The sequence below is a fragment of the Vidua chalybeata genome, chromosome 5, assembly GCF_026979565.1.
Source record: "Vidua chalybeata isolate OUT-0048 chromosome 5, bVidCha1 merged haplotype, whole genome shotgun sequence".
Taxonomy (NCBI): domain Eukaryota; kingdom Metazoa; phylum Chordata; class Aves; order Passeriformes; family Viduidae; genus Vidua; species Vidua chalybeata.
The window spans coordinates 43,044,904-43,060,363 of NC_071534.1; the positions used below are offsets into that span (position 1 = coordinate 43,044,904).

Consider the following 15,460-nt stretch of genomic DNA (forward strand, 5'->3'; position numbering starts at 1 on the left):
TCATGTGACAGTATGCAACCAAGCATAACTAGGTGCATATGCCACAGATGGCAGCTGCAAGGGAAACAAGGCAGGCTTGATTTTCTCCACAGGTTTCAAGGTGTTCTCAAAGCAGCTTCTAGAAAGCTGTTTTGTGCCTAAAGGGAGTTTATGTTTATATACACATATATATTTATAAAGCTACAGTAGGCTGTAAACTTTTAAATATAGCTGAAACCTCTGCTGAAATGAAGAAACAAATCCCACTCTGTGCTGCATCGGTGTCCTTGTTCAAACATGGTAGGTTTTATAGTGGTTTTGGCTGTGAAAAACCTAAACAACATAATTCTAAGTAGCAGTACATGATTCTACCTATGAGGGAGCACATACAAAGCATCTTCAAAACTTAAAAAGAGTTTAAGAACAGTGTTGGAATATAGGCTAGGAAAAACTGGTAATCAAAAAAGCTATTGCATCTTAAAATTGATAACCTGGAACCTATAAATCACCAGAAAGCGTTACAGTAATAAATGCATGGTGCAGAGTATACTGTGCATCGCACATTTTAATTTCCTAGGAGTGGAATTTCAGTAACAAGAACAGAAGTCTTTTATCTTCATTATTTTACTGTCATGTCATAGGTCCCCACTCAGTAGAAGCTTCTCTCCTGATGATAGTACCTAGTATGATGACAGTTTCTCTGAAAGGGATAATATTTCTGATGTACAAGGAGCAGATGTTTTCTGTATCATGTATGCCTTTAAAAATTCCTGATACTACTTTTGTATGTGTGCTGCTTCCCAGTGTGTTGATCTATACATTTCTAAAATTCCTTTCTGAAATATTCAGGAGAGCACATTTTCGTTTTCTGTGGCAGTGTGATGGGAGTTGTTTTATTAACAATCTAGTGTGGCAGGATCAGTATTGCTTGTTAGCAAATCAGCTGTTTCAGCTTCCTGTGCTGAGAATACAGACTTCTGATCTGGAGTCCTACATGTTCAAAGTTCAGGTTTGCCTGCAATTAGGTTTTTTATCATGTCATTTGCAAAAGGTTTGAAAAACTGTCAGAAATATGCTATTGCAGATACAGTCACTAGAACCTGTTCTATAACTAAATCTTTTATTTACTTTTTGCCTGCTGAGTCCAAAAGTCATTAAATCCTTGTTCATGGACCTGACATTTTTGGAAGAGCACGCCTGACTTTTTGCAGTGCAGCTGGGCTGTTCTACATTACAGGAAATTTTTCCCACTTGTAGTCCTTGTGCAAATTCCCTCTTTGCTGAAGGGACAACAGCCAAGGAAAGATGAAAGACATCTAAGTGTCTTAGCATTCTGCTGTGGCAGGTTAAGACTAAGGTAGAGAGAGCCGTGGTACCGAATCCATCGCAGAACAATTCAGTCCCACCTGACTTGCCTTGGTTTCTAGGAAGCAGCCGGTTGATATATAAGCTCAGAGGCTTATCCCAGCCATTAGTATAATCACCCTCAAACTTGTTTTGTATCATCTCTTGCCGAATGCTTCTAGGCAAATTTCAGTGGTAATATTGTCAGTTCACAGGGAATATGTATTATATTACAACTGTCGTTTTCTACAGACAGTCATGGATTTGCACAGTCTATCCTAGTTGTCCTGATTCAAGCCTAGTTGTCCAGGCTCTCAGTACCTTTCCGTCCTCTTGTCCCACAGTAAATTTGTGTTCTCAGCTGTGCCAAAATGACTTTAAAACATCAGTATATAGCATATAGGTGAGCCAGAGTTTTGGCCAGGAGTGATACGATTACTGTTTTTGAAGGATATAAGTATGAACAGCCAATGTAATTGGGGAAAAATGTGTTCAGAAATGGGTCTTCTAGTCTTTAGCGTCAATCCATTGTGACTTGTGGGACTTTGCATATGGTTTGAGCTGGAGGGAAGCCCTTGCTGGATGACACACCAAAGCTGTAGCTGACATTCAGAACAGAGGAAGCTACAAAGCAAAGGCAGTTGGAACCTCCCCAAATGCTGCAAGAACAAACTGTGACATTTTCCCCCTTGTTTTTATTTGATTTAATGATTTGACTTCAAGTCAGTTTTTATTTTGATTGTTTCATTTCAGCTGAAGAGCATTTTGCCCTCTTCCTTTTCTCCTTCTCATCTACTGCATTTCTGGCTGCATGCATCCTTGCTGAAGCATTTCTTTAGTGGAAATAAGAAGGCAGAAATGCCAAACCGTGAGGGTATCAAAACTACAAGGGCAGTTTGTGGGCTATGTCCCTAAACAGTCTGTGGGGTATCCCAAGGTCCTGATCATGCCACTTGGGAATTTGATTACTGGAGTCCTTGTTCCTGGCATTTGTGAGTATTTGTTCTGGGGAGACCAGGTTGGATCCAGTTTGTGGGGGGCACTTGGGTGCGTAGAGGTCTGGATATACCTGGTTGTATCCTGACTTATGTTTTTATTGTAGTCCTAGGGTTCACCCAGGTTTGGGAACTGGGCAGTGCTCCTGGGCTCTGTAGTGTAAGCACACCCTTTGGGAATGGCCCCAGTGGGAGTCTTAAAGGATTAGTGTTTACCATGTATCTTGTAGTTTTTTAAAACTTCAGGTAGAGCTGCAACACCTTCCCCAGACTCTTGCAGAGCTCCTTCCTACAGCCTTGGAGAATCCAGCTCAGGTTCACGTGGGTTTGGAAAACTACAGCTGCTTTTTTTGCTGTTCTCTATGAAACAAACTGGGAATCTTTGAGAAGGGAATAAAAAAATGTATATGGGTAAAGTAGTTCAAAATGTTTTATGAGCTGATCTCATATATCAGTTTAAATAGCAAAAGAACCAGCCTTTCTACTGAAGGATTTAATGCATATCACATCAAGGCTTTGGTCTAATAAAGGTTGTTTTACTTCTTTGTATCTTCATTTCTCGTTAGAGGAATGCAACTCCTGAATTTGAATGCATTGTGCTCCACTTAAAATCCTGTTGTACTCTGCAACCTTGTAAAGATTTTGCTATTGGATTGGCTTTGAATGCTGCCTGGTTGGCTGGGTGCAGCTTAGTTTATATTTGTTATCTAAATAAAAGAACCATGTAAAGTAAACAGTTGCCCTTTGAAGGCTGTGTGAAATCCTAGTTACAAAAATATTAACAAAAAACGAATATGGGAAAGTGACAGGATGTGAATATATGCTTGTGACACTCATCCCTCCTAGAGTAGGAAGTTGAAATAAAATTGAGCCAATTATATTTTTCATCCTCATTTTAGCCTTCAGCCTTCCTTCTTCTCACAAACCACTAGAATTTAATTTGGATAGTTCAGCAGAGCTACAGTCAGATGCAGAATTGATTTATAGATGCTGCTATTAAAAGCTGATTATGTGCACATGAAACAAACTGTGGAGCTCAATTAGTTAGAATGCCTCCTTCAGAGACTATTCTGCAGGTATTTGTTTTATAATTCAGTTCATACTGTATGTATACTTCTCGATGCTCTTCAAAAAATTTGAGAGCATACCCTTTGCTAGGAAAAGGTACTCATTCCGTTTAAGAACTGATTTCTTTTATTGTGGACTGGAAATGAATGGTAGTGAATGGCTTGTCCTAAGTCTTTCCACAGTGTGATTTAGTATGCTGCTGGTGCATGGAAATTTTCCTGCTTACTGCCCATAACTTGTTCCTGGCTACTTCCAACACTTTTTTTTTTTTTTTTTTTTTTTTTGTGAGGAGGCATACCTGGATCAGTTGCCTGTAGTAGTTCCTCATAAGTTTTTATGAGATTTTATAAATGCAGTTGTCACCACAGGGATGGTGAAAGCAGTTAAAAGGCTGGTGACCACAAAGGGTAAAACTGCTTCTTTCTCCACTGCGTGTTTGGACTGGTGGAAGTCCTTTTGTGGAGAGAGTCCTGGTGAAAGTTACTCACTGTCTTTGTTGAAAGTGCAGTAATTATTATCTCATGAACATGACTGAAATGACAATGTCTGCTCTTGACACTTCCAGGAAACACTGGTGTGATGTTGGTGTTTGCTGCAGAGCTCTGATTGCAGAGTGTCTCTGAGAGGGGAAATGTGTCCTAATAGTGAGGGCTTTTGAAGCACAGGCAGCCGCTAAGCTTGTTTTCTGAAGGGCTGAGTTCCCGCAGGTCTTATGGTCAGTGGTTTTCTTTGCTGAGCATTCAGGCTGCTTTGCAATGTTAGCTCTTAAAGGATCTAGCCTGAACAAGGAGTGAGACATGCTTTGAGTTGGTATTTTTTGTTTCTTTAATTGTCACTTTCCTGTTTCTAAAGATGGAGTGATGACACTATGGTTTTGTGAGTTGTTGTGGTCAAACCAAACACACGCTGTTACAGCCATATTCTAGGAAAATAAACCCAAAATATATGTATTGTGGTTAGGGATAAATTTCTCATTCAAACTAATAAGTCTCTTCTTATTTTTGCACTCCAAGTTGAAAAAAATTTATGCCTCTGGTTTTGTGTATTAGAAATGTTCATGGTATGAGGTTTTTATGTAACTATTGAGAAACTGCAAATTATTGTCTGAGATATACCAATTTGATTTTTCCAAGTTATTATGGAAGAAGCCCAGTTCCAGTAAAGTATTTTTGTTGGGTCTTAAACTGATTACTAGGAGCCAAATACCAAGAAGAAGCCTGTAGCAATATTTATTGAGCACAGCTGGTGATCTATCAAGCACCTACTGCTAGTGTTCAAAGGCAATTGGAAGGAGGGATTTGCACTCTTGTGTTAGTGTGAAAAGAATGGATCTGACAGATCAAGGACCTTTCAGTCATCTTGCTTTTAAGAAATCCACCCGGTGCCTGCCCTGAGCAAAAAGTGTTGTACTTCATAAAAGTAGTAATAATTCAAAAGGCTGTGCAGCTTTTTTGAGCAGCAAGTATAATCTGACCTACTTGCAATACGAAAACTGAATGGCCATGTGTTTTGGCAATGTAGCACTCCAGCAGTTGGTGTGATGGTAATTTTAGTATTTAGGCTGCCAGCAGGATGGAATCAGGCCTTGCTGCTATTGTCTGCATACAAGAAGGGTATCTGAGGCCACAATGAATGATTATAGGGTACCCAGATAAGGTTTTGTAGAATAAAGGATGGAAAATTCTCATCCAGTATAGTGATCAGGTCATGATTCAGGGCGACATGAAGAGACCTGATAAACTATCCCTGTCTTGTGGGTGTTGTGGCAGCTCTGTGTTTCCCCTGCCTCTCACACAGCCATGAGGACTGGGGTGGTTCTGAAGAGATCCATGTGATGGTGAGGGTTTGTTTCCTTGCTGAAGTGCAGGCCACCTGTAGAGCAGTGTTTGCATCCCAGTAGCTCCAGTTAGAATGGAAGGGGGGCATAGTTATAATTGTATGGGCTGGCGTTCCTTGAGGGTGAGGGTGTTAAGCATATACTTTCTTTCATCAGTTGCTTATGAGAATATCATAGGAATTTGGTAGAAATTAACTTTTTCCTTTTTTTTTTTCTTTTGGAAAAGAAAAACACATGAAATTCAACTGGATGTGACACTGTTCAGGAGCTTGGTTAGGACTTCACAGTTGCACAGGTTGTTGCATTTCCTAAACAGATATTAAAATATTCCTGAGTCATAAACCAAAACAAACTGTTTCTGTTAATGGAGAGCAGCATCTTCATAGATCCAGCTTAAAGAGTAAAACTGTTTTAAGAAAAGTGGTATAAACTGAGAGTGGTGTACTCGATAGCTCAGCTCCAGTGCTGCCGAAAGAAAATCACCAGTTCTATTGCTGTTGGCTCTTGACTGCTCTTCCTGAGTTACTGTCCCCAAGCAGAGCAGAATGGTCAAATTGCTGTGACAAGAAGCCTGTGAACTGATTTAGTTCTTACACAGTTGATTACACATGCTAATGAATTGATTTTGTGCATTAAAAATGTATATTAATTTTTTTTTCTGGTATAATGTATTCTGGCGATTGGGAATTATTTTTCTAGCATTTGACATCTTATTTGTAAATTATCTCTCTAGAGGTTTTAAGCTTGGGCCTTTTTTATTTTCTATGCATGTTATGTGCAAATTCAGCAGAAATACTGCATCAGTCTAGGCTTTGTGTGGGTTTTTAAAAGGAAAGCCTTTATGGTATACATGTGCCACTACTCTAACAAATGTTCATGACATCCTGTGCAAGAAGCAGCAGGAAGATATCACCCAAATGGAGTATAGAGCAATTAATTAGTGATAAAATATTTTGAAATTTGGTGAATTTTTAAACTATTACTTAAAGCTGAGTAAATTGTTTGTAATTTTTGGTTTTTTAAAAAAATATTTATTTATGTATTTATGGTATTAGGCATAACATCTTTTAGAAGTCATTAAAAAGTTGCTCAGGTCACGTGTCAGGATTTAGGCTCATGTCTAGTGTTGGCACTGTGCTTCACTGCTAGTGAGCCCAAAGTTTGGATGAAATATAAAAGGTACCATCTAGCCAACCCTGAAGAAAGTAAGAGTTATGACCCTGGATCAAAAAAAACCACCACCCCTCCCCAGAACAGAATAGGTGTCCTAGAAAATGTGTTCTGTTTTGTCTAAATGGCTTCCATTGCATGCAAAACTAATGTTTTAAATATTTTGATCCCTGCTTTTGCCTGTCCAATTGTGCTTCTCAGCAACAGCCTGTTATTTTGTAAGCTATTTGAATGAGAATGTAAAGTAACACAAGATTTTATATTGAGTGTTTTTTCCTCTCATGTTTCTTTTAGATACTTCAAGAAATGTGAAGGCATCTCCAGAAACAGCTGAGATCTTTTTTCAGAAGTTAAGAAATAAATGTGAATTCACAATCCTGGTGACCTTAAAACAAGCCCATTTGAATTCAGGGGTTATTATCTCTATTCACCATTTAGATCACAGGTAAGTACTGCTACCTGTCTGCTGGCTAATGAAAGTATATTAATTAATGCATAAAAAATTGAACGTAAATTAGAACAAAACTTTTGTGTAGCAGATAATTTGTAAATATTTATAGTGTTTGGATAGGTACGTTGTGCAGATTTGTAAAAAGTCACAAGGGAAAGGCAAGAAGGGTTTTTCTTTACATGTCTTTTACCACGAAGGACATGAAAAGCCAGTTCTCTATTGTTGTTCATAACCACAAGGACCAGATTCTCAACAGGTATAAAACTGTCGTGTCTCTGTAGCTCAACTGATTGACCAAGCTGGCCCTGTAAGTCCACCTCTTCATTGTTCTTAACAATGCAAGCAGTCTTAAAAAAGAAAAAAAAAATTCCTCCAGTTATGGGTTTACATCTTCCCATGAATGGCAGAGCACTTTACTCAAAATATTGTCAGCCTTAAAAAACTGAAGGGAATGGCACATAGCATTTAAGGATTATCCTTTTGATAGAATAAAGACTGCTAGAGAAATAAGATACTTTTTATATATATGTTTGAGTAATAGCTATTAAAGATAACTGCCCTATGATTCTCTGACAGAATAAAAAGGAGTTTTCAAATGTGCACTTTCTAAAACGTCATTAGCGTGAGAAACCTGTGAGCTCTGCTTTAGGTTCCTAGTAGTTTTTATTTTCTTGTGTACAGTCCCATAATTCTCTCTTGACAGTGTCAGTACAAAATAACAAAAAAAAAATGTTCAAGCACAGCAAAATGTCTGTTTCTTTTACATGAGTGTACAAGTTTTCATTAGGAAGCATGGTGACAATTATTTTGTGCTGGAAGATGCTCCAAGTCAATTTCTATTGTTTCTCACAGGCCCCATCTTCTGCAGTTTAGCTGTTTGTAAAAAACAAACAAAAAGACCAACCAAAACACAAACCACAAAAGAAACAAGAAGGAGAGCATTCCCAAGGATCATTATACCAAGTTTATAAAAGGACTTTTATACCTGTAAAGGGGTAGTTGAATGTCTCCTGGATGGCATTAGATGTGCCCTTAGGCTTTTAATAAACACATTCAGGTATCCTCTGTGCTAGAGTGTATAGAGAGATGTCTGTGTGCCAGAGTAGTGTTTGTTCAGTTTAACTGTGCAGAAATGGGGGCTGACCTGGATGTGGGTAATACTGCAACCAGACAAGTGTCTCGTGTCATTTCTCTTATGGTTTTTATGTTCTTTTATGATGAATGACAATAAAGACAAGAGAAAGTGGATGCTAAAAGGAAGCATTTGGATGGCTGATATTAAATAACTGCTTCTTCAATGCTGGATCTCCATCTCTGACCTTGCCCACCTCTGACCAGGGACTTGGCTGTAACAGTCCTTTTAGTTCTTAACTTCTTGTGAAGTCTTTGTCACAGCAGTCATCATAGATAGTGGGAAAAGTAGCAATGCCAGACCTGACTCCACTCCTTTGCACTCGCTTCAGCCTTTTATCACAGAGATGTCAAAAAAAAAGTTGCACTAGCATTGGACTGCTGCCTTGCAGTTCAATTTACACAGGTCAGTACTATCTCTTACTTTTCTGCAGTGAGGAGCTGAATGAGGGTGAGGAAGGCTGAGGGTGGCAGTATCTGAAGGATGTAATTGGCTATCACACAAGTACCTTTTCATGTGCTTTAATTTACAAAGTTTTCATGGCAACTAATTGTTCTAGGGTAAAACCATTTCTATGGTACAAGAAAATAAAAATGTTTAAGAAGTGGGAAAAGGTGCATTTATTCATACTTTGTGTTTTTGAAAATAAATCAGAGTAAAAACTTATCCTCTCTTTGCATGGGTCTAGGGACATTGGTGCAAATATGTGAATTTACCTTGAGGGCATTTCCTAAACTGTAGGGGTTTTTAAAATTTATTATATTGTTTATAAAATTAAAATTGTTTATGTGATTCAGAGTTGACTGATTCAGTCTGTGTTGTCTAGTTTTCTGTAGTTGCTATTTTTATTCCTTTTTGCTGGCTCCCTTTTGAGAATCATCAAAAATGAATACCTCCACAGAGACATGGTCATGCAACAGTTTAAGGCTTTGTGTCTTAAGAAGTTGGCAGGGCTGGTCTCACAAAGTTTCCCTTCTAATGTCATGTATTGAATGCTGTCCTTGGGCTATCAAGTTCTCCATGTACGTCTCAGGCTTGGGCATTTGCTGAAGTTGGGCTGTTGCAGTCATCACAAAAAGATGCTCCTGAAATGATCTACTGAAAATATAGTAATCTTTTCATATTCATGTAAATGCTTTTTTATTTTCCTAATTGAGTATCAAAGCTGACTTCCCCTCTTACAATGATAATGCATTTCTGTAGTATTTAATGTATTAAAATATTTTAAAGTTATAGTAAAAGAATCTGAAACAATACCTGTAACTGTCCTTTCCTAACTTGCCCATACATTTCCACAGACATTCCTTTTTTCCCCACTGATTAGAGCAGCCAGGGCATTCAGGCAGTGGTAGTTTTGGGCACAGTGTGGAGGCGGTAATTTCAGAAAAAATTCTTGTGGTGTCAGGGAATTCAAATTACACATCAGTAATTGCTCAGATGAATTTCAAGCAGCTGAACACATCTTTTTTGTATGGCAGATTTATATGGCATATGTCTGAAAGGTAGAAGTTATAAATGTCTTCTTGACTTCAGGGCTTTACCTTGAGCACAGATGGTGCCCTGCCTAATATGTGTTGTACTTCGTGGTAACAAGGTAAATATTTTTAGTTGTGTTAATGAAGGGATACCAAAAGTCTGAGTAGAAACACTGTTAAACACTGCTTACTCTGTGTTTCATCTCTCAGTTTAACGTGTATTATCCTCCTCACTTGTGAATTTGTCTCACCTTCTTCTTTATGGAAGAGTCAGCAGAGGGGTGATTTTACTCTGTGACGGGGTTGTATTATATGTTTGGTCTTGCTATTCCATCATATATTTTCATTTAATCATCAATAGTGGTGGTGATGATAATGAAGCTTTTTCCTCTTTTTGTGGTTAGATGGTTTTATGTAACTAATCTTACATTCATATCTGTTGAGATACTGCATATTAGGCCCTTAAAGGATAAAGCTGCTGGGTTGTCGTTTAATGATTCTTTCCTTTGGTTAGTGCTTTTTATATCCTGGAACAGAGAACTGAAATCAACAGTGTATTATGGACAGGTATTTCCTACACTTAATTTGTATCTCTGCTAATTTATTCAATTTCTGTCTTCCTTAGAATTTGTTTTCACAGCAGTTGGTGTCTTGTGATTATCTGCTGTCAAATGGGCTGTACTGTACAACAGTATCAAACCTCTTTCAGTATGTAGGAGGAACTTATCTGTGACATTTTATTTCATGCTGATTTATTATTCTAGAAGGAGATAAGTTGCCAGAGGTGAATTCCCGATGCATGAATTCTGTTCTCTCATTTGACCACTGTATTAAAATTGAGGTGGAACTGTACGTTCCCTGCTTTTGATGTATGAGTGTCAGTATTTCTGGACTGCAGTGTGAAGTGTCCTCTCTGACACCACAAAATCTGCTGCAAAACTCTTACACTGAGAAAAGTTTTTGGTATTTACCATTTAAGCCAATATTCACCACTTAAGCCAATAATTGCAGAGCAGACATTAGGTAATATGGGATTAATTTTCAAATGTTAAAGCTGCATATGGCTGTTCCCTGTGCCAAAAGAGGTAGTAGCTTATTTCTTCTTTTTAGAACACTCCATGACATTCTTTGTTGGAAGGGTGGAGGGTTGAAATGTTCTGTATTTTGTGTTTTTTTTTTTTTTATTAAATCTTAGTTTCTGTTTCTTACTGGTCTGATGATAATTACGAACCCTCTGGAGTTTGTTTGTAACAGTCAGTTACTTTTGAATTCCTCTAATGATTTTAAACTTCTCTGGTGTCAGTCTTCTTTTAATTGTTTGCATGTTTCATCAAAGGTGTCAAAAAAAGGTATTTTCTTTCATTCATTCATTCATTCATTCATTCATTCATTCATTCATTCATTCACTGCTTTTCCAGTGCGTGAGAAGATTCTGTGGGACAAAGAATTCTCTGTGTAGACACTGACAGCTTGACCAGACTCTTTATCACAGAAGAAAAAAGTTCCTTGTTTGTGTTAGTTTGGGAGATTTAACTTCTATCCCCGAGTACGGAGTTGGATGGAAATATTTGTAAAACAGCTATTTTGTGTTACACTCTGTTTAATGCCTTCATGGTGTTAGGAATGACCTGTTTCTTTGACTGCTGGCTATAAAGGTTATCATAAAATTGATTGACACTATGACACTCTAGCTTGGATTTGGGGTTTTTTACTTCAGTTTAGTTTATACTCTGACCAAAAAAAAAAAAAGAAAAAGAAAAAAAAATTGGCAGTAGGATGTAAGTTCCTGTAGTTCATGCACCTAACTGTTCCTTCACTTTTTGTTAAATCAAGTGAGGCCAGCCTGTCCAGTGTAAATCATTGCAGTGCCAGCTAATCCAGGATGAATAGCTTGAGAACATCTTACAGAATGCTTATATGCATGTGGAATCTGTTGAATTGGCCTTCTTGAATAAGAGACAGGCCTTCTTGAATAGAGATAGAAGATTTGTTCCTTCCTACGATGTTAAAAACCCCCACTGAAATAGCTGAAATGTGAGTTTTGACAGATTTTGTTATTCTTCCTATGTTGTTTATAAGGCTTTCTATGAGCAAACAAATAATGGAGAAATCTGTATTCTTTTGGGGTAGGAAATGGAAACAGTTATGTTGAAACTGCTTTTTTCTTTTACTAATACATCTACTAGAAAGTTGTTTATTGTATTCATAGTCCTCTTGCTCTCCTTGGAGAAACTTTGTCAAGAAAAGGGAATGAGAGGCATGGTTTATGCCATTTGTCTTTACACTGTTTGAGTTGAGAAAGATCTTCCCTTGTTGATTTTTAGTAGAAGTAAGAAGCTTCAGGCAGGCAAGATTCATATTCTTGGGACTATGTGTTTAGTGAGAACAAAATGGAAATATATATTATATATTGATAAATGGAGTTAGTGAGAGAGATGAGAGGAATGAGAGCAATTGCTCAAAGACCTGAATTAGTGTTTCAGAATTATTTCTTAAATTTGGGAATTTGATTTCATATCCATGGCTCAAATAGGAATGGCATGGGCAATGCGCTGCAATATTGGGGTTGAATTTTTCCAAGACCAAGCCAGCACCTTTTGCAAGAGCAGCTTTCCTTGGAGTGCTTTGAAGAGCTTGGTGAGACCTCAGTTCCTGCTTCTGGCTCCTTCTAAGCTCCCATAAGAGTTGTGGAAAGGCCAGCTGGGAGTCTTGCCTTGTAACATTGGATGGGCTGGAGTATCTTGGTCTTGTGATAGTCATGGGCCTTGGATCACAGCACTAAACCCAGCAGAAGCTATGTAGACTCCAGTGGGGGTAAGGCAAGATTTTGTCTCCCTGACGTGATTGACCTCAAAATTTGGGAGGTAAGCAAAGAGGTCTCTCAGGTGAGAGGCAGGGTCTTGACTTCAAAGCCTTCCAAAGCAAAGGCTTCCAGACCACATCAGTCCTACTGAAATCAGATGAGGGGCTGCAAGCAGTTGATAAGAGCAATATCTTACTGGCATACATTTTTTTCCCACCTGCTTTATTAGTTTGAATTGGGTACAGACACTGAGTGGCACAGTGATGGAAAGGATTTGAACAACCTCACGTGTTTCTTTCCTAACCTCCACTTCCACATCAGGGTATTGCAATCTCACTTTCCTAGCTGCTACCTTGTGCTTCTTTCTGTGTGGAGAGAAGCTGTGCAGAAGTAGCTTGTGCAGGTGAATGTGTGGATGATGGCTCTCTGCCCTGCTGTTATCTCTTGCCTGGCTGTTCTCTCCTGTGAACATCCCAACAAGGAGGGTGTTCCTCCATGCATGCCCCAGCGCTGGGCTCCATCAGCTGAGCATATCATGGATGTACCTTCCTTCTCCACACACCTGTTCTCCATTTCTGTCCAGTGCAAGGAGCAGTGCTGAGATGAAACAAAGCTGAAGTGGTTGACTGTTTTTGTGGTGGAAGAAAATAAACAACAAGAGAGATGTAAATGCTAGAATGATCAGTAGGTGTCTGGCTGGGGTGCTTCCGAGGCATTTTCCTCACACAGTTAATTTCTGTTCTGCTTGATTTGGAGCAGGAACTTGAACTTGTTTTTTTTTTTTTTTTCCCTCCTGAGGTAAGTGCCCTGAGGAATGCCATTCTCTTTTCTTTTTTCTCTCCACTTGATGCAGTGGTGATGCAGATTTATCAGCAGTGCCTGGCAAGGGCTTGCTAATAAACCAAACAGTGCCCAGGCCAGAGTACTGGCCTGCTGCTGTCCATTTTGCATAACTGTTCGCATCTTCCTTGGCATGCTCTTGTCTCCTGCAGTTAGTACCCTTGCAGATGATATCAGGGCAGTCTGTGAAGCAGCATTGGCCCAGGCATATTCCCACCAGTTTCAGGGAAAAAGTGTGAGAGATCACCAAAATGGATATGAGTTGGATTAGAGCACCAGTTTTATAATAGAAATTTGAGAGGATGGTTTTGCTGTCCTGCTGTTTATACAGGCTATGTTGATAGGGGTAATACCCTCTTCTAATTTTTGAGCTTTCTTCACTTGGGATTTCTGCTTTCATATAGGTAGTAATCATGGCATTAGTGACATTTGAGAAAGTCTTCCAGAGAATCTTATATTTTCTCTCTGTCTCTCACTCTCCCAGTTTAGCAAGCATGTCATCCTAGACCCCACAAGCTTTGCTGTGAGAATGTTTGTTTCTGTCAAAATATTTGGTTTTAATGAATGGATCAACATTTTTGAACAAAAATGCCCTAAGTCAGAAAATTACAGTCTGGCTTTAAAACTGCTTTCAGCAAAAGGAAGTGCCAGAAATGGAATTGATGGCTTTCCTGCCCATTGGGCACTTGCACTAAGGGCTATAACTTATCCAGAAAAGCAAAGACAATTTTTAACTAATAATTCCCTGATAAAAATGCCAGTCTTCTCTTGTCTAGGTAGAGCTCTAGATGGAAAAAGGATAAAACCAGTAAGATCAAGCAGTAGTGTAAGTGAGAGATGGGAATTAGATTCATACAGGTAAAATGAACCACCTAACTTTTCATATAACCATAGAATCGTTTAGGTTGAAAAAATTATAATCTGTCTGGGGATATTTTGATGCCATGTTGTTCTAGGGGATGCACTCAGCACTAATACAAACTTGTAGTTAATGTTTCAGAACACTTAGTGTTACTTCCAAATTAAGTGTTCTGAAAAATAGAAAAATAAAGCTCACACTCCTGACCACTCAGTCATGATACCACAGAAAATAGCAAATAATGCTTTGCTGAATGTGATAGTGGTGCTGCATGAGTTGCTTTTATATCTTCATAATCTACACCTAGCAGAATTGCCTGCTGCTATTGTGCAATGAAGTCTACTGTGTAGGATCTCCTTTTTAAAAATGTTTTATATAATTAAACCTAACAAAAAAAGGCAGAACTTTGATAGCAAAAATCTTCAGATAAAGATTTTTTTTTATAAGTAATGGAGATAAGGATTTTAATTTTTTTTTTCTTAAGTCTATATTGCTCCTTAATTTTATTGATTTGCCTTTTTTTTTCAGTGTAGGACAAAGAGCCATGAATTAGGATTATACCTATAAATATGAGTAGGAAAAGTTAAAAAACCCCACCATTCGTAAGCAGCGGACATGATATTTTGCCTTTAGCTTTTGAAATACTTGTCTACATGTTGTAAATGGAACTTGAAATTATTAGTTGCCTGGAGTAAGTATGTGCATTTCTTGTGTGAGAAAAGATGCCAAATGAATAAGTGAGCCATCAAAGACCTGGCATTGCCAACACTGCCTGTTAGATGGAATGGCCATACTTCCCTCTTCTCAAAGACTGCTACTGTGTGAACTGAGACCATCTGGTGTTTCACCCCTAAATCTAATTTTTTTGCTGTACATTCTGACTTTTACTTCCACAGTCTCCCTTGTGCTAGTCTGTCACTTCCCGCAGAGCAGGTTGTGGCTAGGCTGGTGTGACCACATGCCCTTTGCTAGAATGGTCATTAGAACTCCACAGCTGAGCAGATCTGCTGAGTCCCAGCTCTTACCTAGAAGCTACAATAGATCAGTGCTGAGCAGCAGAGCAAACATCTTTTGTTTTCTGTCTCAGATTCCTCTGGGACATTTGAAACGAATTTCTTCCTCTTACAAAGACAGGCTCATCCGTAGTCAGTACCTTGGGGATTGCTGCCTGGCTGGTTTCCAAGCAGAGCAGCTGATCTGATGCTGTGGCCTTGGCTGATGCCTTTGCAATGATTGTGCACACACAGAGTGACCTACAGAGATGTGGCAACCTTTTTTCCCAGGTTGGCATTTTTTTCTCTGCATGTCGAACACAGAAAAACCTAAGCACATATCATCTCTCTGTGAAGTTGAATTCAAGTTTAACCCAAGGTGGGTGTGGTTTTTTTGGGGGGGGGGGCTTAAAATCAGGTAGGCTGGTATTGATTAAACAGCTACAGAGATTATGGGTGTTAGGAAGAGAGGTGCAGGTTCTCCTGTTGTATTTGGGTTTCTCATTGTGGTTTAT

General features: G+C 38.7%; 1 protein-coding gene across 2 annotated transcripts in view; it reads left to right on the forward strand.

Annotated features, from left to right (window-relative positions):
- NELL2 (neural EGFL like 2) overlaps window positions 1-15,460 on the forward strand; it is a 133,837-nt gene that overhangs the window by 11,882 nt on the left and 106,495 nt on the right. For both annotated transcript variants that reach the window (XM_053943717.1, XM_053943718.1), the window contains exon 3: window positions 6,688-6,838. In XM_053943717.1, the coding sequence (XP_053799692.1) occupies window positions 6,688-6,838 (151 nt within the window). The remainder of the gene's footprint in view (window positions 1-6,687; window positions 6,839-15,460) is intronic.